This window comes from Salvelinus alpinus, chromosome 30, assembly GCF_045679555.1.
Source record: "Salvelinus alpinus chromosome 30, SLU_Salpinus.1, whole genome shotgun sequence".
Lineage (NCBI taxonomy): Eukaryota > Metazoa > Chordata > Actinopteri > Salmoniformes > Salmonidae > Salvelinus > Salvelinus alpinus.
In genome coordinates this window covers 17233565-17258623 of record NC_092115.1, presented here as the reverse complement: position 1 = coordinate 17258623, position 25059 = coordinate 17233565, and the positions used below count along the sequence as shown (strand labels likewise).

Genomic DNA, 25059 nt, shown 5'->3' with positions numbered 1-25059 from the left:
TTGAGACAATTGAGACATGGATTGTTTATGTGTGCCATTCAGAGGGTGAATGGGCAAGACAAAACATCTAAGTTCCTTTGAACGGGGTATGGTAGTAGGTGCCAAGTGTAACGGATGTGAAATGGCTAGCTAGTTAGCGGGTACGCGCTACTAGCGTTTCAATCAGTTACGTCACTTGCTCTGAAACCTAGAAGTAGTGTTGCACCTTGCTCTGCAAGGGCCGCGGCCTTTGTGGAGCGATGGGTAACGACGCTTCGTGGGTGACCGTTGTTGATGTGTGCAGAGGGTCCCTGGTTCGCGCCCGTGTCGGTGCGAGGGGACGGTCTAAAGTTATACTGTTACATTGGTGCCGTGACCCGGATCACTGGTTGCTGCGGAAAAGGAGGAGGTTGAAAGGGGGGTGAGTGTAACGGATGTGAAATGGCTAGCTAGTTAGCGGGTACGCGCTACTAGCGTTTCAATCAGTTACGTCACTTGCTCTGAAACCTAGAAGTAGTGTTGCACCTTGCTCTGCAAGGGCCGCGGCTTTTGTGGAGCGATGAGTAACGATGCTTCGTGGGTGACTGTTGTTGATGTGTGCAGGGGGTCCCTGGTTCGCGCCCGTGTTGGGGCGAGGGGACGCCATAAAGTTATACTGTTACATTGATGCTGTTGACCCGGATCACTGGTTGCTGCGGAAAAGGAGGAGGTTGAAAGGGGGGTGAGTGTAACGGATGTGAAATGGCTAGCTAGTTAGCGGGTACGCGCTACTAGCGTTTCAATCAGTTACGTCACTTGCTCTGAAACCTAGAAGTAGTGTTGCACCTTGCTCTGCAAGGTCCGCGGCCTTTGTGGAGCGATGGGTAACGACGCTTCGTGGGTGACCGTTGTTGATGTGTGCAGAGGGTCCCTGGTTCGCGCCCCGTGTCGGGGCGCGAACCAGGGACCCTCTGGCACACCGGGCACACCGTTTCCCGTCCCTATCAAGAATGGTCCACCACCCAAAGAACTTCCAGCCAACTCAATATTTGGAAGGTGTTCCTAATGTATGGTATACTCAGTGTATAAAATGGTGTGTATGGACAGTATATGAATAGAAAAGGTGTGAACAGCAGTAATATAGGATGAGCCATGACTAGAATACAGTATGTACATATAAAGTGGGTAAAACAGTATATAAACATTATTAAAGTGACCAGTGTTCAATGACTCTCTGTACCTAGTGCGGCAGTCTCTAAAGTGCAGAGTAGAGTACCGAGTGGTAGCCGGCTAGTAACAGTGATTGAGGTTCAGGGCAGGGTACTGGGTGGAGGCCGGCTAGTGATGACTGTTTAACAGTCTGATGGCCTGGAGATAAAAGCTGTTCATCAGACTGCCCAGCTTTGATGCACCTGTACTCTCCGCCTTCTGGATGATAGTGGGGTGAACAGGCAGTGGCTCGGGTGTTGTTCCTTGATTACCTTTTTGGCCTTCCTGTGACATCGGATGCTGTAGTAGTCCTGAAGGGCAGGAAGTTTGCCCCCCGTGATGCGTTGTGCAGACCACACCACCCTCTGGAGAGCCTTGCGGTTGTGGGCGGTGCAGTTGCCGTACCAGGTGGTGATGCAGCCCGTCACGCAACTGCACCGCATGCAACCTCAGGGCTCTTCAGAGGGTGGTGCGGTCAGCCTTACACATCACCGGGGTCACCGTGCCTTCCTGTGACACCGGGTGCTGTAGATGTCCTGGAGGGCAGGCACGGTGACCCCGGTGATGTGTCAGGCTGACCGCACCACCCTATGGTGAGCCCTGCGGTTGCACGCGGTGCAGTTGCTGTTTCAGGCAGTGATACAGCCCAACATAATGCTTTTGATGGTGCATCTGTGAACTTGAGGCTTTTAGCACTCTCTACTGCGGCCCTGTCGATGTGAATGGGGCATGTCTCTCTGCTGTCTCCTGAAGTCCACGATCAGCTCCTTCGTTTTGTTGATGTTGAGAGGGAGGTTATTTTCTTGGCACCACTCCGCCAGGGCTCTCACCGCCTCCCTGTAGGCTGTCTCGTCGTTGTTGGTAATCAGGTCTACCACTGCTATGTCGTCAGCAAGCTTGATGATTGAGTTGGAGAGATGCGTGGCAACACAGTCATGGATGAACAGGGAGTATAGAAGGGGGCTGAGCACACACCCTTGTGGGGCCCCTGTGTTGAGGATCGGCTTGGCAGAGGTGTTGTTGCCTACCTTCACCAACTGGGGTCAGCCCCTCAGGAAGTCTAGGACTCAGTTGCACAGGGCGGGGTTCAGACCCAGGACCCTGAGCTTAGTGATGAGGTTGGAGGGCACTATGGTGTTAAAGGCTGAGCTGTAGTCAATGACCAGCATTCTTACATAGGTATTTATCTTGTCCAGGTGGGATAGGGCAGTGGATCTGTTGGGACTGAATACAACCTGTAGTGGGTCTAGGGTGTCAGGTAAGATGGAGGTGATATGGTCCTTAACTAGCCTCTCATAGCACTTCATGATGACACAGGAACAATGGTGGACATCTTGAAGCAAGTGGGGACAGCAGACTGGGACAGTGAGAGATTGAATATGTCCCCAAACACTCCAGCCAGCTGGTCTGCACATGCTCTGAGGACGCAGCTTGGGATGCCGTCTGGGCCGGCAGCCTTGCGAGGGTTAACACTCTTAAATACCTTACTCACGTCGGCCATGGAGAACTAGAGCACAAAGTCATCGTGAGCGGAGGGGGCCCACGGTGGCGGCTCGGTGTTGTTTTCCTCAAAGTGGGCGAAGATGGTTTAGCTTGTCCGGGAGCGAGGCGTTGGTGTCCGCGACGTGGCTGGCTTTCCCTTTATAATCCATGATTGTCTGGAGTCACTGAGACATAAGTCTCGTGTCTGAGCCGTTGAATTGCGACTCCACTTTGTCCCTGTACTGGCGTTTTGCCTCTTTGATTGCCTTACGGAGGTCATAGCTGGATGTGGTTAAATGTGGTGTTCGCGCTTTCCAGTTTTGTGTGAATACTGCCATCTATCCACGGTTTCTGGAATGGATAAATTGTAATCATCTCGGTAGGAACAACATCCTGTATGCACTTCCTGATGAACCCAGTCACTGAGTCAGTGTATACGTCGACCCGGAAAATTTCCCAGTCCGCATGATCAAAACAATCCTGAAGCATAGATTCAGATTGGTCAGACCAACGTTGAACAATCATCTTGGATATAGATGTCCTCTGCCATAGGAATTGATACAGTGTGATTTCCTGATAAGTGAACAAGGAAAAAGTGCATATCTGGTTTAGTGCATGAATCCATTCACCAGTGGTCCCAAGCCATTACGAATACAGTATATCAGCAGTTGACTCTATATTACCATTAGTAACCGTTAGCAAAGTTACTGTATCCTCCCATGTAATACTGAATTGTTTTACCAATGAATGTGAAGCTTTGAGTTGGACTGAATGGACTCTCTATATCACTTCACTCTCCTCTCATACTTAAGTCATACAAGTTAATGATGTCTGCTCGACGCATCTTCTGTAATTTCAACAGGAAAAAGGGACAAGTCTGCAAGAGAGAAGGGACATCTTTAATTAAAAAGTAATCCAATCCCCCACTGGGTATTTGAGAGAGCCCATCCAACAGACAGGATAGAATTTTCTCCTTTTCTAGGCCAAATCCCTTTAGACACATGGAACAGGGACAGAGACTGCACGTGTGAATGAATGTGTATGTTTGTCATGTAACGAGCAACTGGGAAATGTGTTCTACAGTGCCTCAGCATACTGCATGCTGTCGTGTAGACCAAGCCTCCACTCAACCGCTTCCAGGCCACTATCTCTAATATACACCCCCCCCCACACACAGTAAATAACCAGGTTGGAGATGCTTACAGAGGCTAAGAGGATTATACGGTCCCTGATTGATCAGACATCATCTTCATTTAGACAGGAATGAGTGGGCACTGTCTCCACACACCAGGCCAGGGCTTTTCTATGATCAGTTTTGGCTCTCAGATCATAATGAATACGACAGGGGAGACCAGACCAGGCCAGACCAGCCCCTGATGCTACAGGCCTGCTTTTTACATGATTAAGCTAAGGCGCTCACTGATCATATTTTTTTATTATGATGATGGTATCTCTATAAAAGTCAGTGAAAAAAATCATTAAACTCTTCTAAACCACTTAACCCAGATGATGTTTGTATGGTGACATACTCAAGTACATTCATATGTGTACGTGTGTGTTGCTCAAATATGCCTATTAATGTGTGTGTGTGTGTTTGTACGTGTGTGGGGCTCTTTGCTGTTGGAATTTGACATTTAGCAGGCATTAATATCACAGGAGGAGCTGTGCCAAGAGAGAGAGAGAGAGAGAGAGAGAGTGTGTGTGTGTGTGTGTGCCACTCTACAGCTGCTTGTAACACACACACACATGATCGGGGGCTGCCAGCTCGCCTCCTGCGTTGGAAGGGTCAAGCCCCCTGCAGATCCTCCGAGGTATCGCCTGCAGACATGAGAATCATAGCAGGTGTCGGAGATTCCGGAGGAAAAGAGGAAAGCGACTTAATAGACATTAGCCAATCAGAGTTAGATATGTACGTAAACTACCAGCCCCTGATGCTCCTTCCTGACTTTGACAGTGAGTAACATAGATATTGTGGGAGCAATATGGCCACTTCGACCATACATATAGTCCAGAGTAATATACTTTGACTTGGTAGGCACTGACTGTATGCTAGGTACAATAGCTAATACATGAATTAACTGAAGTATGTGGGCATGTATTTGTTGGCATAGAAAGATTGACCTGATATATCACTCACTGTGATCTTTGCTGAACATGAAGTGCTGGGTTCTGTCTTCAACAAAAATGGTAAGCTGTGTGTTGGTGTCTTTGGACCTTTGTGACACAAGTAGGCAGTTGGTGAAAGTGTGTGTGTGATCAGAAGTACACACACACACACAGACACGCACACATTTATTTTCTAGATTCTGTTCAACCTGTCTAAATATACATTGGGGTTTCCTGCGTCTGGTTTGGCAGAGAAACTGCTAAAGCTACAGCTGTTACTACACAATATGAGGAAGTGCCTTTGTCCTCCTTTAGCTTGTTTTAGACTTGCTACTTTTATAGATAGAACCTTTTTATACTTGTGTGAGCATTATGTTTATTGTACTGCGTGGATTATGGTGTGAAGCATGTGTGGCTATGATCGTGTGTGTGTGTGTGTGTGTGTGTGTGTGTGTGTGTGTGTGTGTGTGAGAGAGACTTTCTGTGTGCATGAAAATCAAGTAGTCATTTAACACTGCCACACAAAACGTCCCAACCCCACTAACACATGCTAGTATCAGTGACCACTGTAGACTGGCGTCCGAGCGCTGCTGGTCTGGATGACCTATCAGACTCTGTCCTGTGTAACATGAGAGAGATCCCTGTACCCAGGACTGACTACGGCGACCCTGAAACCATGCCCCATGCAAATGCCACCCCCCATTAACCCTGTGACACACAGCTCTGCCCAACAGCCCAACCTTAAATTGTTGGGGCCTGAAATGTCAACCTGTCATTCTATATTCCAGCTAGAAAGAAAACCCTGGCCATGCTACAATCTACATACATGTAAATAGATTTGATAGTTGATAAAGCCCTCTCTTGTTGCATTATGTTTCTGTTGGAATGGTGTTGTTGATATGATTTTTTGATGACGCAGGTTTATAATGGGAGTTTTAGTCGGTTTGTTTTGGAAGGGAAATAACCTTCTATCACCTTCTGTTGTTCGTTCGTTTTGTTCTCATACAATCATGGCAATTTCATATCAACCCAACTTGCTATACAAAATAAAAACAATCTTTGTGCCGCATTAAAGTCTCACTTTCCTTATGTAGGCTAATGTTTGTCGTCGTTATGTAGGCTAATGTTTGTCGTCGTTATGTAGGATAATGTTTGCCGTCGTTATTTTGGCTAAAAGCTCTATGTTGCCCTATCATCCCTCTAGCGTCCCTGTAACATCCCCCTGACATTTCCTCATGTTGATGCATAATGTGAATATGACCTTATAAAGCTCCTATGAATGATCAGATCAGTGTAGCCTGTCTCTGCACTGACCTTTTGGGCTATTCTGGTGATATATGGAAGTCCCTTATGCAGGTTTTCCCCATGCACTGACCCCCAAGCGACCAGCTACATCAGGTCCATCACAGTGCATTACCAGCTGGATTAGTGATGAGGTTAAATGGAGTGATGGACATTTTGGACCCCTGGCTGTCTACTCAAGCACCTTGTTTTGCTGTGAAAAGGGGCTGATGTGGGTCTAGTTCGGTCTAGTTGTTATTCTCTGGTCTGATTGGTCATCACACCGTCTGTGAACCAGAACCAAGGCCTTTTGCTGTAGTCATGAACAATATATTTTCATATGGAATAGACTAGAATAGGTTAGAGTGTTGGTTCTACACTGTATATTTCTACCTGCAACATCTGAACGTTTCACTTTATTGATCCCTATGAAAACGGTTATCCTCTTTGAGGACAATATAGTTTATATAGATGACGGTCGTATTCATTAGGCACCAACGACATGAACTGGTCCATTAAGAAATGCTTGTTTTCAGTTGTAGCAAGTTTTTCTACATTGTGCTCTAATGAATAAAACCCTGCTGTGTTCCATTCTGTCCTGTTCTTTTATTGATTGCCGTGTCTCCTAACTCCTTCATTCTCATCTCTGATTGGGTGTTTTTTTGCTCTGATTACAGGTTCTTCTGTGCAGGTATCGCACCTGAGCTCCACCCCGTCTCAGTCCCTCAGCACCATGGTGGGACCCCCTCATCACCACCCCTATCATCACCACCATCATCATCATCACCACCACCCCTCCGTCATCAGTGCCTCTGTCAACCCCGGGCAGCCCCTCCCGTCTCCCATGAGCACCCTGGGCTCGCCGTTCAACGGGCAGGGCGGCTCGCCGTACTCCGTCATCACCTCGTCCTCTCTGGGCTCCCCAGGTGTCTCCATCCCCCCTACTCCCACCATGGGCTTCAGCACACTCTCCAGCCCACAGGTAAGGGTCAATGTATTCACACTCATAATAATTTGTTGCTTATATTTGTCCTATTTTTGAATTGGAAATTTATTTTTTTCATATCCCAACTCCCCCTGAGACAGGGGCCATGGCCAGGGCTCAGCCATTATTGACAACGACCCTGGAGCAATTAGGGTTAAGTTCCTTTCTCAAGGACACATCAACAGATTTTTCTTCACCTAGTCGGCTTGGGGAATAGAACCAGTGACCTTCCGGTTACTGGCCCAACACTCTTAACTTCTAGGCTCCCTGCCTCCTGGACAATTATTTACGCTCACGCCTATACACACACACTTGTTAAACGCGAACACACTAAAAATATGAGAGGCCTTACAGCAGGTGAGCCGACCCACCAAAGTAGCTTTGGAACTACTGCATTGGATACATTGTCACTTATATGAGTCTCTCAATGCCATAGCCTTGCATGCCAAGCTTCAAACCCATGCCAATTGAAGGAGACTACTCTACACCCAGCTGACTAGCCTTTCCTGGCCTGTTGTATTTCTAACTGTTTCTCTGTCAGAGCTGATACTACAGCAGTCTCAGACTCCTTAGTGGTCACCAACCCTTTCTGAGGCAAGATCACATTCTGAGTCAAGATCACATTCTGAGTCAAGATCACATTCTGAGTCAAGATCACATTCTGAGTCAAGATCACATTCTGAGTCAAGATCACATTCTGAAACAAGATCACATTCTGAGTCAAGATGCAGGTTGAGATCGACTGCTCAGAATTGATTGTTTACAGGACTTGAAAAACGGAAGCCAATGCAACGTTAACCTATTAAAAACAGTACTGTAGCAATGAGGTTTGTGCAGTAGGCTATAGGCCCAATACATTATCACTGCATATTGGCTTTGCTTTAATTCCCCTGCCAATGTATTGTTGTTCGGACCACTTTTTATATTATATTAAACAATTTGAGGTAGACTATATGATCACACCGGTAATAGATCAGTTGTTGTATTACATGTGAGGCACAGCTGAGAGAGCATACATTCAAATCATTTGCTTTTTATTTTTATTTTATTGGGCTGATGGTGCCTGCATTTGATTGTCAGTCTCAGAGGAGAGAGAGCGCAGCATCCTGAGGGTCTACCTCCTAACGTCCCTCCGCTCTCCCTTTCCTCCACTGACCAAAAAAGGACACCGTCTTCCAGCTGATAGTGAAGCTCGAGTCGCACCGCATTATTTCTGCCTCATGCACAAATTCATGTTGTAACTTCAATGACCAGAGAAAGTGAAATATTCCTTGATATTAAGGAAGACCCAAGCCGCTGATAATAACAATGCAAGCCTATCTATACACTTTCCTACTCATTCATTACAGCTGAAGTGCTTGTTGTAGCACAGGTGGAAGTAGGAAGAATGCACATTTTATGGCTTATAAAACTGTTGAATAAAAAGAGTTAAAAACTTAAACATGAACTCACTCATAAAAACAGCATCTCTTTGCTGTATTCGTTGACAGTCTCTCTAGTCATGGTTTTAAACGTTTAGAAATCTCACAGTATCAACTTTGCTTTAGCTTCTTTTACACCTGCTACGTTACTTCAAACAGATTTGCTCTCCGGGCCCTCCAGGAAGGCAGAGTTTGTACCTTCAGACACATGAAATGGTTCTAAATTGCAACACTTCACCTACCTGGCATGTAGGGCAGCTGAATCAGGTGGACCTACCGCCAACAGCGTGAGACAAATAGGAACGCAAGGCTTCATTGTTAGGAATGCTTTGGAGATCGACCAGTTGGTTGGTGACCACTGTTCTAACAGAACCTAGTGTAGGTCGCCAAAAATGCATCCAGTTTTCAAGGGAAATTAAAAAAGCCTGTGACACAACTTCTGCTTTTGGATGTTAACAAGGCAACACTCTATCTTAACATCTCCTCCACATTTACTGGATTGGTTGACCAGTGCAGAGGAAAACCTCCCCTGACAGTTTTTTTTTCTCTCGTCAGGACCAGAAAGAAAGAAACACAGCTCAGGCCTGCTACATTAGGTTAGCCTGACCCAGACTCATTCATGTCCACAGACTACAACTGAATCACTGCCCTAGAAATAGAACCTCATTCTATTCTGTTGCTCACTTCACTCGTCCCCACTCCATTAGTGAGACAGCGCTTCCACTTACTTCGAGTCCAAGTCCCAAATAGATAACAAATGGGGAAAATAGAGGCTTACTCTTGTCCACTTACTCTTGTGAATTTAAAAGTTAACATTTTATTCAGTTAGTTAAAAAAAAAACATTGCCGTCCTGCATTAAATAGAATCTAGAATGTCTCCTTTTCTGACATTTTTTTTGCCCAGTCCCTGCCTTTACCACTGGCTGGGCCTCTGCCTGCCCTAGAGGGGATGAGTGAATTGTATTTGGCTGTCCCACTCGGAGCTAACTGAGCTAAGCTAATGAGGCGTGATGGCTAGTGAGTCGGAGGGAGATATCATTGACCCGGCCTGCTAAGCTAAAGCCTTGAAGGCTAGCTAGCTAGCTAGCAGAAAAGAGAACACAAATGGAAGTCATCTAATGACAGCTGTGCCAACAGGCTTCTGTAAAGCAAATAGGGTCACATATGCAATAGTCAGATTCAGATCAATTTATTGCCAATAGGATGTTAAAATTGGATTTCTTCTTACCGCTAATAGTGCAGCTCCCTTTTGGCCTCAAAGAAGTAGACACTTTCAATGAGCCGGCACTTTCAATGAGCCAAGCAACAGAGAAATGTGTATAGAACAGTCAGTAGCATTAAGAGCACTGTGAATAATGTATAGGCTATATGAAGTATTCAACAAGGGCCCCATGGCTGATATGTGTGGAGTGAGAGACATGGGATGTGGTGTGTAGACTAACTATATAGGTCATCCGTGCATATGTTGCCTTTGTGTATGTGCGTGGGTGAGCGTGAGTCGACCCTGACGCCTTTTAGTGTACAGTAGAGTACAGTACGCAGCGGTAGGCCGACTCGGGTCCAGAAAGCTCTGTTACTACCCAAACACACTAGACCCAGGCTGGTCTCGAGACCTGCAATAGTCCCTTGACACACACGTGTGTGTGTGTGTGTGCGTGTGTGTGTGCGTGTGCGTGTGTGTACACAGCAGTTTAGGTCCAAGAGGCTTCTAAACAGCTTCTACCCCCAAGCCATAAGACTCCTGAACATCTAATCAAATGGCTACCCAGACTATTTGCATTGCCCCCCCTCTCTTTTACACCGCTGCTACTCTCTGTTGTTATCATCTATGCATAGTCACTTTAATAACTCTACCTACATGTACATATTACCTCAACTAACTGGTGCCCCCGCACATTGACTCTGTACCGGTAACCCCCTGAATATAGTCTCGCTATTGTTATTTTACTGCTGCTCTTAATTTCTTGTTCATTTTATTTCTTATTCTTATCCGTATTTTTTAAAACTCCATTGTTGGTTAGGGGCTCGTGAGTAAGCATTTCACTGTAAGGTCTGCACCTGTTGTATTCGGTGCATGTGACTAATACAATTTGATTTGATTTGATTTGAGCATGCCTGTATAGCACAGCACAGCACATACATCCCTCACTGTCAGGATAATGCAGTTTTAGGAGGATGTTCTCATTCTTAATGATCAGACCTGGGTTCAAATAGTATTTGTTCTATTTCTAATACTTTAGCTTATCTGGCACAATGGAACCAATGGAATAGTCCTTAAAGTGTAAACCCTGCCCCTCTAGACAGGCTCAATCAAACTCAAAGTATTTCAAAGAACACAAATACTTCATGGTCTGATAATGATCGGCAGGCAGCCTAGCGGTGGGCCGGTAACTGAAAGGTTGCTAGTTTGAATCCGAGAGCCGACTAGGTGAAAAGGTGAAAAGGGCACGTAACCCTAATTGCTACAGGGTCGGCATCTATAATGGCTGATCACTGGCCGTGACCCCACTCTCTGAGGGATATGCAAAAAACACATTTCCATTTCACACCAACACTTGTACATGTGTGAAACAGGACATATATAACTAAGCCCTATTAGACCTTTAGATGGCCCAAAGTGCCTTAAAGAGCAACTGAGCACACCGATTGGCACGTGTGTTTTTCTGTTGCTCATTTGAAAAACAAGTTTTCAGTCTTGGACGTGTGTTTTCTGACCGATACAGTTTGGTTAATGATATTTGTCCCCCATGAGACACTGTAGATACGGAAGCCTATTTCACTTCCTCAAAATCCCCAGAATGAATCTAAGATAACTCAAGAAATCTGTAATTTATTTTGACATTTTTGCTGAGGATGTTTTAGTTGCACGATTTTATATCTAACCAAGGTGTTTGGTGCAGTAGTTCTCATGTAAAAAAATGCACGATGTGTTGTCTTATGTAAACAAAGTCAGAGCTGCTGGGCAGGTCTGCCTTACTGTCTATGCTATTGGATAGAGAGCAATCACCGCAGCTGGTCACCCCATGATAGTGGGCAAAGGGACATCGTCAAATCAAAACCCAACCTTCATTTACCCTTTGTATCGCAAAATCTTTCCAAACTTCGTTTTAGACCAGACTGACTTTATTACAAAAATGACCCTATTTAGACTTTGTCAATTTTGACACTATATTAACTGTTTATGGCTCATATCGATACCACATAGGCCATTTTCAAAGGGATTAGTTGATTTTAAAGGCAGTCGCTCTTTAATGACCAACTACCTCCCTGTACTGCTCTCATGTGGAACTGCATGTAACAGGTTTCAATTGAGTGTTTTCAGTTGAGTTCGATTAGAATTCAAACTGGTATCAGCAGATATAATTTTGTGCCCTTCCTTAAGAACCTTGTGTACATGTTGACTGTGGGTGTTTATTGAGAGTAAACATTCAAAGTAAACTGCTACTTCCTCACCTAGAGGGAACAGGTCAGATGACAAAGGAAAAAACACTTCTGATAAGGTGGGAGGGGGAGGCAGAATGGGCAAGGGAGGAGTGTGTCGTGTCTTTGTCTATGCCGGTTTAAGTGATATGACATGCTATTCTTCAAAATCGTTTCTCCGTAATTAATATTACCTGATTGAGCTAATCATGTAAATGTAATTAACTAGAAAGTCGGGGCACCACAAAATAATATTTATAGAGCTGTTATCTTCCGAATAAACTCTTAAAGACCTAGTAATATTTTACATCAATAGCAGTCAATATTAATCGTCACCTTATTTCAGTCTCATCTGAAAGTTGTAAATTCTTGGTTATCTTCACGAACCCTGGCTAACAAGTTGAATCAGCAATACAAAAGTGGGTTTAATTATTTAATTACTAAATACCTAACTAATCACACAGAATTACATATACACAGAATGAATCATACCTTGATTACAAATTACGTCATAAAGGAAAGTGTCCCTAGCAGGCGGAACAGATATGACAGCTGGTTACACAAAAGAAAAGGGGGCTGGGTTTGAGTGAAAGAGCGGGAAGACTTGAGGAACCAAGGGAGAAGCCATGCTATCGTAAATACAGTATCTTATGCATTCTAAATTACCGCCCATTTGGAAAAGGAAAATGCAATAAATATTTACTCTGAGCTGCGCTTCGGTAGGTTGGTGGTAGATGGAAGAACGTGTTGCCCAACCGAGTCCTTTGTCCTTTGAAGAATGTCTCTGGTGGTAAATTGGATACGTTGTAGTAACGTCGTTGTGTGGTAGACGGGATACTCTGTCTGTTCTTTCCTAGCCCACGTTTGCAGCTGCTGTTGCTAACTCAACGGCTAGGAGGTATCACTTCTGTAGTGAATAAGAGTTCAAAGTTCATACCATTCGCAACCAAAGCTCACGCTGAGGTTGGCTTAGTTCTGTAGTTGACATGTTAGTCCTTTTAACGCAAAAGGCTGCAGACCTCACGTACTTGGAACAGCAGGTTATATTGTCGTCAAGGCTTTATATAGGAAGGGAGAGGAGGGCGTGTAAAGTTTTATAACCCATGTCTCTTCACAGGGGCGGGCCACTGATTGAGCAGAGCCCTAACCTTATGAAAACCCAAATCTCTCATTTGGAAGCTAAAATTACATTTCATCTCTTCACCAATAATTTTATATTCAAACATTTAAATTGAACAACAATTCCATGTGACTCCAATAACTACAATGTGCAGACTTTCCACTGTAGCGTTTATGTCATTCTATCATTGATCAGAATGTCTCAGATGACAACCAAACTGACATCATATTCATTAAGTACCACCGCATATGTTCAATTGGTCGGATTACCAGAATATAGTTAATTTCCCCCCACCTTCTGATGTTCCCAGAATCTCTATGTTAACCAAAGGACTTTTCAAATGTCACATCAGTAGGGTAGAGAGAGGAAAAAGGGGGGAAGAGGTATTTATAACTGTCATAAACCTACCCCCAGGCCAACGTTATGACAAGTGAATACAAACACACGTTAGCACACCTGTGGGCTATTATGTTTGAATGATGCACATTGATTGACACGCATGCATACACACAAATACACTGAGGAAGGCACTGACTGTGTACTGTATAGCTAATGCATGGTTGAAATAGTACATAGCTCATCTGTAAATAGTCCATCCAATCTACCTCATCCCCATACTGTATTTATTTATTTATCTTGCTCCTTTGCACCCCAGTATCTCTACTTGCACATTCATCTTCTGCACATTCTACCATTCCAGTGTTTAATTGCTATATTGTAATTACTTCGCCACCATGGCCTATTTATTGCCTTACCTCTCTTATCCTACCTCATTTGCACTAACTGCATATAGATTTTTCTACTGTATGATTCTTTATTCCATGTGTATCTCTGTGTTGTTGTATGTGTTGAACTGCTTTGCTTTATCTTGGCCAGGTCGCAGTTGCAAATGAGAACTTGTTCTCAACTAGCCTACCTGGTTAAATAAAGGTGAAATATATATATCTTTTTTAAATAGGGATGTTGTCATAGAAAGACTGACATGATATATCACTCACTGTGATCTTTGCTGAACCCGGAAGTGCTGAGTTCTGTGTTCAACAAAACTGGAAAGCTGCAAGTCGGTGACTTTTTACTTTTGACCTTTGTGATACAGTGGCCAGTTGGCGAAAGTGAGACACCCACACACACACGCCCCATTAACCCCCTCTCTGCTGTCGATGTCCCCCTCTCTGTAGATGAACTCTCTGAACAATGTGAGCAGCAGTGAGGACATCAAGCCTCCTCCAGGCCTAGCTGGACTGGGTCACATGAACAGCTACGGCTGCATGAGCCCAGGGTCCATGTCCAAGCACATCTGTGCCATCTGTGGGGACCGATCCTCAGGTAAAACACAACAGGCCCTAGACTAGACCATACTATACTGTAGCTGGTTACCAGAGTAGACCATACTGTACTGTAGCTGGTTACCAGACTAGACCATACTGTAATGTAGCTGGTTACCAGACTAGACCATACTATACTGTAGCTGGTTACCAGATTATACCATACTATTCTGTAGCTGGTTACCAGACTAGACCATACTATACTGTAGCTGGTTACCAGACTAGACCATACTATACTGTAGCTGGTTATCAGATTATACCATACTATACTGTAGCTGGTTATCAGATTATACCATACTATACTGTAGCTGGTTACCAGATTATACCATACTATACTGTAGCTGGTTACCAGACTAGACCATACTATAATGTAGCTGGTTACCAGACTAGACCATACTGTACTGTAGCTGGTTACCAGACTAGAACATACTGTAATGTAGCTGGTTACCAGACTAGACCATACTGTACTGTAGATGGTTACCAGACTAGACCATACTATACTGTAGCAGGTTACCAGACTAGACCATACTATACTGTAGCAGGTTACCAGACTAGACCATACTATACTGTAGCAGGTTACCAGACTAGACCATACTATACTGTAGCAGGTTACCAGACTAGACCATACTATACTGTAGCAGGTTACCAGACTAGACCATACTATACTGTAGCAGGTTACCAGACTAGACCATACTATACTGTAGCAGGTTACCAGACTAGACCATACTATACTGTAGCTGGTTACCAGACTAGACCATACTATACTGTAGCTGGTTACCAGATTATACCATACTATACTGTAGCTGGTTACCAGACTAGACCATACTATAATGTAGCTGGTTACCAGACTAGACCATACTGTACTGTAGCTGGTTACCAGACTAGAACATACTGTACTGTAGCTGGTTACCAGACTAGAACATACTGTAATGTAGCTGGTTACCAGACTAGACCATACTGTACTGTAGATGGTTACCAGACTAGAACCATACTATACTGTAGCTGGTTACCAGACTAGACCATACTATACTGTAGATTGTTACCAGACTAGACCATACTATACTGTAGCTGGTTACCAGACTAGACCATACTCTAATGTAGCAGGTTACGACTATAATATACTGTAGCTGGTTACCAGACTAGACCATACTATATTGTAGCTGGTTACCAGACTAGACAATACTATATTGTAGCTGGTTACCAGATTAGACCATACTATACTGTAGATTGTTACCAGACTAGACCGTACTCTAATGTAGCAGGTTACGACTATAATATACTGTAGCTGGTTACCAGACTAGACCATACTATATTGTAGCTGGTTACCAGATTAGACCATACTATACTGTAGCTGGTTACCAGACTAGACCATACTGTACTGTAGCTGGTTACCAGACTAGACCATACTATATTGTAGCTGGTTACCAGACTAGACCATACTATACTGTAGATTGTTACCAGACTAGACCGTACTCTAATGTAGCAGGTTACGACTATAATATACTGTAGCTGGTTACCAGACTAGACCATACTATACTGTAGATTGTTACCAGACTAGACCGTACTCTAATGTAGCAGGTTACGACTATAATATACTGTAGCTGGTTACCAGACTAGACCATACTATATTGTAGATTGTTACCAGACTAGACCGTACTCTAATGTAGCAGGTTACGACTATAATATACTGTAGCTGGTTACCAGATTAGACCATACTATACTGTAGCTGGTTACCAGACTAGACCATACTGTACTGTAGCTGGTTACCAGACTAGACCATACTATATTGTAGCTGGTTACCAGACTAGACCATACTATACTGTAGCTGGTTACCAGACTAGACCATACTGTACTGTAGCTGGTTACCAGACTAGACCATACTATATTGTAGCTGGTTACCATACTAGACCATACTATATTGTAGCTGGTTACCAGACTAGACAATACTATATTGTAGCTGGTTACCAGACTAGACCATACTATATTGTAGCTGGTTACCAGACTAGACCATACTATACTGTAGCTGGTTACCAGACTAGACCATACTGTACTGTAGCTGGTTACCAGACTAGACCATACTATACTGTAGATGGTCACCAGATTAGACCATACTATACTGTAGATGGTTACCAGACTAGACCATACTATACTGTAGCTGGTTACCAGAGTAGACCATACTATATTGTAGCTGGTTACCAGACTATACTTTAATGTAACAGGTTACCAGACTATAATATACTGTAGCTGGTTACCAGATTAGACCATACTATACTGCAGCTGGTTACCAGACTAGACCATACTATACTGTAGATTGTTACCAGGTTAGACCATACTATACTGTAGCTGGTTACCAGACTAGACCTTACTATACTGTAGCAGGTTACGACTATAATATACTGTAGCTGGTTACCAGACTATAATATACTGTAGCTGGTTACCAGACTATAATATACTGTAGCTGGTTACCAGACTAGACCATACTATACTGTAGCTGGTTACCAGACTAGACCATACTATACTGTAGCTGGTTGCCAGACTAGACCATACTATACTGTAGCTGGTTACCAGACTAGACCATACTGTAATGTAGCTGGTTACCAGACTAGACCATACTATACTGTAGCTGGTTACCAGACTAGCCCATACTATACTGTAGCTGGTTACCAGACTAGACAATACTGTAATGTAGCTAGTTACCAGACTATACTGTAGCTGGTTACCAGACAAGACCATACTATACTATAGCTGGTTACCAGACTAGACCATATTGTAATATAGCTGGTTACCAGACTAGACCATACTATAGCTGGTTACCAGACAAGACCATACTATACTGTAGCAGGTTACCAGATTTTACCATACTATACTGTAGCTGGTTACCAGATTAGACCATTCTATACTGTAGCTGGTTACCAGACTAGACTATACTATACTGCAGCTGGTTACCAGACTAGACCATACTATACTGTAGCTGGTTACCAGACTAGACCATACTATACTGTAGCTGGTTGCCAGACTAGACCATACTGTAATGTAGCTGGTTACCAGACTAGACCATACTATACTGTAGCTGGTTACCAGACTAGCCCATACTATACTGTAGCTGGTTACCAGACTAGACAATACTGTAATGTAGCTAGTTACCAGACTATACTGTAGCTGGTTACCAGACTAGACCATATTGTAATATAGCTGGTTACCAGACTAGACCATACTATAGCTGGTTACCAGACTAGACCATACTATACTGTAGCAGGTTACCAGACTAGACCATATTGTAATATAGCTGGTTACCAGACTAGACCATACTATAGCTGGTTACCAGACTAGACCATACTATACTGTAGCAGGTTACCAGATTTTACCATACTATACTGTAGCTGGTTACCAGATTAGACCATTCTATACTGTAGCTGGTTACCAGACTAGACTATACTATACTGCAGCTGGTTACCAGACTAGACCATACTATACTGTAGCTGGTTACCAGACTAGACTATACTATACTGCAGCTGGTTACCAGACTAGACCATACTATACTGTAGCTGGTTACCAGACTAGACCATACTATACTGCAGCTGGTTACCAGACTAGACCATACTATACTGTAGCTGGTTACCAGACTTGACCATACTATACTGTAGCTGGTTACCAGACTAGACCATAGCAGGTAACCAGATTTTACCATACTATACTGTAGCTGGTTACCAGACTAGACCATACTATTCTGTAGCAAGTTACCAGATTTTACCATACTATACTGTAGCTGGTTACCAGACTAGACCATACTATATTGTTGCTTGTTACCAGACTAGACCATACTATACTGTAGCTGGTTACCAGACTTGACCATACTATACTGTAGCTGGTTACCAGACTAGACCATAGCAGGTAACCAGATTTTACCATACTATACTGTAGCTGGTTACCAGACTAGACCATACTATTCTGTAGCAAGTTACCAGATTTTACCATACTATACTGTAGCTGGTTACCAGACTAGACCATACTATATTGTTGCTTGTTACCAGACTAGACCATACTATACTGTAGCTGGTTACCAGACTAGACAATACTATACTGTAGCTGGTTACCAGACTAGACCATACTATATTGTAGCTGGTTACCAGACTAGACCATACTATACTGTAGATTGTTACCAGACTAGACAATACTATACTGTAGCAGGTTACCAGACTAGACCATACTGTAATGTAGCTGGTTACCAGACTAGACCATACTATACTGTAGATTGTTACCAGACTAGACAATACTATACTGTAGCAGGTTACCAGACTAGACCATACTATATTGTAGCTGGTTACCAGACTAGACCATACTATACTGTAGATGGTTACCAGACTAGACAATACTATACTGTAGCAGGTTACCAGACTAGACAATACTATACTGTAGCTGGTTACTAGACTAGACCATACTATACTGTAGATTGTTACCAGACTAGACAATACTATACTGTAGCTGGTTACTAGACTAGACCATACTATAATGTAGCTGGTTACCAGACTAGACCATACTATACTGTAGCTGGTTACTAGACTAGACCATACTATAATGTAGCTGGTTACCAGACTAGACCATACTGTAGCAGGTTACCAGACTAGACCATACTGTAGCAGGTTACCAGACTAGACAATACTATACTGTAGCAGGTTACCAGACTAGACCATACTATACTGTAGCAGGTTACCAGACTAGACCATACTATACTGTAGCAGGTTACCAGACTAGACCATACTATATTGTAGCAGGTTACCAGACTAGACCATACTATATTGTAGCAGGTTACCAGACTAGACCATACTATATTGTAGCTGGTTACCAGACTAGACCATACTATACTGTAGCAGGTTACCAGACTAGACCATACTATATTGTAGCAGGTTACCAGACTAGACCATACTATATTGTAGCAGGTTACCAGACTAGACCATACTATATTGTAGCTGGTTACCAGACTAGACCATACTATATTGTAGCAGGTTACCAGACTAGACCATACTATATTGTAGCAGGTTACCAGACTAGACCATACTATATTGTAGCTGGTTACCAGACTAGACCATACTATATTGTAGCAGGTTACCAGACTAGACCATACTATATTGTAGCAGGTTACCAGACTAGACCATACTATATTGTAGCTGGTTACCAGACTAGACAATACTATACTGTAGCAGGTTACCAGACTAGACCATACTATATTGTAGCAGGTTACCAGACTATACCATACTATACTGTAGCAGGTTACCAGACTAGACCATACTATACTGTAGATTGTTACCAGACTAGACCATACTGTAGCTGGTTACCAGACTAGACCATACTATACTGTAGATTGTTACCAGACTAGACCATACTATACTGTAGCAGGTTACCAGACTAGACCATACTATACTGTAGCTGGTTACCAGACTAGACCATACTATACTGTAGCAGGTTACCAGACTAGACCATACTATACTGTAGCTGGTTACCAGACTAGACCATACTGTAGCTGGTTACCAGACTAGACCATACTATACTGTAGATTGTTACCAGACTAGACCATACTATACTGTAGCAGGTTACCAGACTAGACCATACTATACTGTAGCTGGTTACCAGACTAGACCATACTATATTGTACCATCGTTTTTCCCCTTGACAAGTTACATGGTTTGGAAGAACTTCTGTCCCTACTACTAGTATACCATACCACCTTCATCAACATAGCTACAGGATAACTAAGCCAAAACATTTCCTTAATAAATGCTCCATCATATTATATCCCCTCACTAACAGCATTAACAGAATGATAACATCCAGAGAGAACCACACAACAACAGTTCATATACATTAAGAGGTGATCTGATCGATACATTATTGATCTTCTATATATTCCATGTTCTTCCAGGGAAACACTATGGCGTGTACAGCTGTGAAGGCTGCAAGGGCTTCTTCAAGAGAACCATCAGGAAGGACCTCAGCTACACGTGTCGAGACAGCAAGCAGTGCCTGATCGACAAGCGCCAGCGCAACCGCTGCCAGTACTGCCGCTATCAGAAGTGTCTGGCTATGGGCATGAAGAGAGAAGGTGTGTGTGTCTTTGTGTGTTTGTGTGTGTGTGTGTGTGTGTGTGTGTGTGTGTGTGTGTGTGTGTGTGTGTGTGTGTGTGTGTGTGTGTGTGTGTGTGTGTGTGTGTGTGTGTGTGTGTGTGTGTGTGTGACTCCCATGTTTGTGTGTTCCTCTGCGCAGCGGTGCAGGAGGAGCGTCAGCGGGGCCGGGAGAAGAGTGATAACGAGGTGGAGTCTACCAGTAGTTTTAACGAGGACATGCCTGTTGAGAAGATACTGGACGCGGAGCTGGCTATCGAACCCAAGACTGAAGCCTACATGGAGGCGAGTGCAGGCAACTCTGTAAACAAACCTCCCTCTGTCCATCCTTCCGCCCATCTCTCTCTCTCTATGGACAGATCTACACTACGTCAAATCATATTCATTGTCCTGAATGCTTGAGGTCACTCTACACATGTCTATTTGTTCCAAACTCAGTGTCCTCTTTCATAGCTGATTATTGAATATTCCATGTGTGTCTATCTGACAGAAGAACGACCCGGTCACCAACATCTGCCAGGCAGCAGACAAGCAGCTGTTCACCCTGGTGGAGTGGGCCAAGAGGATCCCCCACTTCTCTGAGCTGCCCCTGGACGACCAGGTCATCTTATTACGAGCAGGTAGGCTCCAGCTACAGCACAGCAGATCACCATGCCTGTTCACACACCATAGACACCTATTGATTAATCTACTGCATTGATAGAAATATTTACTATGAGTAGTGGTGGTAGAACAATACAGTATATTTTTGCACAGCGCGGTTTCCTTAGCACACCCTTACCCCTCTGGACACGTAGGTAGTTCTAGTCTCAACAACATAGTCACAATTCAAGTTAAACTCACCAGTTAACCACAGTGTATTTTTCTCTCTCTCTGTTAGGTTGGAATGAGCTGCTCATTGCCTCGTTCTCCCACCGCTCTGTGACAGTGAAGGATGGTATCCTATTGGCCACGGGGCTCCACGTACACCGCAGCAGCGCCCACAGTGCCGGGGTGGGCTCCATCTTTGACAGGTCAGAGAAAAATACTTTAACAGTATAACCCCTTGACATGTGTAATATGGATACCATAGTAACCCATAGCCCTCACCACAGGTGGCTGGTGGCTCCTTCCTTGGGGAGGACGGGCTCATAGTAATGGCTGAAACAGAATCAATGGAATGGTATCAAACACAGCAAACACGTTTCCATGTGTTTGATACCATTCCATTCACTCCATTCCAGCCATTATTATAACCTGTCCTCCCCTCAGCAGCCTCCTGTGGCCTACACTATAGCTTTCTCTTATGTAACACAGCTAGAAATGTAGCCCTGGTATTTCTACAGTAGTAGAAATGTCTATAATGATAGTTTGTTGAGCATCTATAGATGGACTTGCAAAATAAAGTGTTACCATGTTTTTTCCCCGTGACTTGTTTTCAATGTCTTTTCTTGCTGTGTTGTGGTCTCCAGGGTGCTGACGGAGCTGGTGTCTAAGATGAAAGACATGCAGATGGACAAGACTGAGCTGGGCTGCCTCCGAGCCATTGTTCTCTTCAACCCAGGTAACTACCATCATCATACAAGAGGCGGCTCGTCCAGGGAGGAAGAGGAGGATGGTCATCCTCATTAATTTTAGCATTAAAGATTGTTGTCTAGCTTATTTTTTTAATCATTTAACGTTTTTAACTCACTGAACACCATATATTCGACTTTAGAAATACACTTATAATATATTTCACATACTGTTTACTGTGTGCACAAGGGTAAGTTTCTGTCTATGAATGTTCTTTGCTTCCAGATGCCAAGGGCCTGTCTAATCCTACAGAGGTGGAAGCCCTGAGAGAGAAGGTCTACGCCTCACTGGAGTCCTACACTAAACACAGATATCCGGAGCAGCCTGGCAGGTCAGTCTCTCACAGTCACACTCTCCTTCAGTCTTATACATTTTCTGCTTCATTTGGGGCTGCATTCAATCCCTATTGTGGAAGTATCCCAGAAGACCCACGCTAAAATGTAAAGTACATTTCAGAATGAGCCGACAAATTTAGCGTTTACCGTGAATGCAGTCTTTGCAAACGCGGGAACAATCGAGCTATAACATGGATCTCCCACGACACAGATTTAATCCAATCCCTAGTCTCGGTAAATGACACACTCATATACACTAATGTCCAGTCATTCAACAGTCTCATGTGTCTGACTCTTCCTACTGTATGACACTGCAGCTCTTTAAAATATCACACTTTACTCTACCCATATAGGCTCTAATTTTCCCATATTCCTTCTCCGCTAAATCTGATTTAAAGACGATAAATCGTAATTAATCTTCATGGTTTGCGTATGCCATTACACCTTTACTCCACACACAGAGACGCATACAAAGCTCTCCCTCGCCCTCCATTTGGAAAATCTGACCATAACTCTATCCTCCTGATTCCTGCTTACAACCAAAAATTTAAGCAGGACGCACCAGTGACTCAGTTTATAAAAAAAGTGGTCAGATGGAGCAGATGCTAAACTACAGGACTGTTTTACTAGCACAGACTGGAATATGTTCCGGGATTCTTCCGATGGCATTGAGGAGTACACCACAGTCACTGGCTTTATCAATAAGTGCATCGAGGACGTCGTTCCCACAGTGACTGTAAGTACATACCCCAACCAGAAGCCATGGATTACAGGCAACATTCGCACTGAGCTAAAGGGTAGAGCTGCCGCTTTCAAGGAGCGGGACTCTAACCCGGAAGCTTATAAGAAATCCCACTATGCCCTCAGACGAACGATCAAACAGGCAAAGCGTCAACACAGGACTAAGATCGAAAGGATTTGGCATGGGTCCTCAGATCCAGTTTACAGCTGCACCATTGAGAGCATCCTGACGGGTTGAATCACTGCCTGGTATGGCAACTGCTCGGCCTCCTACCGCAAGGCACTACAGAGGGTAGTGCGTACGGCCCAGTACTTCACCGGGGCCAAGCTTCCTGCCATCCAGGACCTCTATACCAGGCGGTGTCATAGGAAGGCCATAAAAATTGTTAAAGACTCCAGCCACTCTAGTCATAGACTGTTCTCTCTGCTACTGCACGGCAAGAGGTACCGGAGCGCCAAGAGGTTCCTAAACAGCTTCTACCCCCAAGCCATAAGTCTCCTGAACAGCTAATCAAATGTCTACCCAGACTATTTGCATTGCCCCCCATGCTGCTACGACTCTCTGTTATTATCTATGCATAGCCACTTTAATAACTCTACCTACATGTGCATAATTACCTCAATACCGGTGACCCCGCACCTTGACACATTGACTCTGTACCGGTACCCCGTGTATATAGCCCCGCTATTGTTATTTACTGCTGCTCTCTTACTTTTTGGGGGGGATTTTCTTAAAACTGCATTGTTGGTTAAGGGCTTGTAAGTAAGCATTTCACTGTAAGGTCTACTACACCTGTTGTATTTGGCGCATGTGACAAATACAATTTGATTTGATAAGGCTTTAAAATTACACCCCAGACAAGAGTAATCAATCCTCCCTCCTATCTACTTTCTCCTGGTCAGATTTGCCAAGCTGTTGCTGCGTTTGCCTGCACTACGCTCCATCGGCCTCAAGTGTCTGGAGCACCTCTTCTTCTTCAGGCTGATAGGAGATACGCCCATAGATACTTTCCTCATGGAAATGCTCGAAGCGCCGCACCAGATCACATGACACAAGTCTTACCCATTGTAAATACCCCCTAAACCCAATTCCCAGATTGGGAACCCCGGAGTACAACTGCTATGAAGTCAAACTTGAGAGTTCTTCACTTGCATATTTTGTACCGAGCACAATTAATAATGTGAAAATAAAAAGTTTCTATTGGTATTTTAAGAATTGAAACACTGTCAAAGGTGAATTTTAAAGAGGATTTGTTTTTGTAAAAAGAAGAGTATTAATTATCAGATCTAGCAACAACTGAATGCAACATGAAGTCTTATTCAATGATGAATGGTATGAAATACAATTTCACCAGAATAGAATATCTGTGCAAATAAAAAGACAACTTTTAACATAATAAATTGCTTCAAGTCTGGTCAATTCATTGTGTCTTGCACTCAACCTTTATTCTCAACCTCAATTAGATTTTTATTTAAAGTGCAGTTACAAAACAGGACAGCAAAAATAAACCACATTCTTTAAACATTCTGTATGTAAATACAGTATGTACAGTTGATGTCGGAAGTTTACATGCACTTAGGTTGGAGTCATTAAAACCCGTTTTTCAACCACCCCAAAAATGTCTTGTTAACAAAACTATAGTTTTGGCAAGTCGGTTACTTTGTGCATGACAAGTAATTTTTCCAACAATTGTTTACAGATAGATTATTTCACTTATAATTCACTGAATCACAATTCCATTGGGTCAGAAGTTTACATACACTAAGTTGTCTGTGCCTTTAAACAGGTTGGAAAATTCCAGAAAATGATGGCATGGCTTTAGAAGCTTCTGCTAGGCTAATTGAAATCATTGGAGTCAATTGGAGGTGTACCTGTGGATGTATTTCAAGGCCTACCTTCAAACTCCGTGCCTCTTCACTTTTGTGGCAAAATGGCTTAAGGACAAAAGTCAAGGTATTGGAGTGGCCATCACAAAGCCCTGACCTCAATCCTATAGAAAATTTGT

At 43.6% G+C, this 25059-nt stretch overlaps 1 protein-coding gene across 6 annotated transcripts in view; it reads left to right on the top strand.

Moving 5' to 3' along the window:
- The window catches only part of LOC139560587 (retinoic acid receptor RXR-gamma-A-like), a 31539-nt gene extending 7085 nt beyond the window's left edge, over window positions 1-24454 (top strand). For 2 of the 6 annotated variants that reach the window (XM_071377495.1, XM_071377496.1), the window contains exons 2-10: window positions 6714-7018; window positions 14161-14308; window positions 20225-20404; window positions 20566-20726; window positions 20914-21043; window positions 21304-21436; window positions 21875-21966; window positions 22203-22308; window positions 23957-24454. In XM_071377495.1, the coding sequence (XP_071233596.1) occupies window positions 6714-7018; window positions 14161-14308; window positions 20225-20404; window positions 20566-20726; window positions 20914-21043; window positions 21304-21436; window positions 21875-21966; window positions 22203-22308; window positions 23957-24104 (1403 nt within the window). In that variant the 3' untranslated portion in view covers window positions 24105-24454. Of the gene's footprint in view, window positions 1-4352; window positions 4603-4663; window positions 4837-6713; window positions 7019-14160; window positions 14309-20224; window positions 20405-20565; window positions 20727-20913; window positions 21044-21303; window positions 21437-21874; window positions 21967-22202; window positions 22309-23956 lie in introns of those variants that run through there. The other 4 variants (XM_071377492.1, XM_071377491.1, XM_071377494.1 and 1 more) reach the window with 4 other exon arrangements.
- The last annotated feature ends 605 nt before the right edge of the window (window positions 24455-25059 follow it).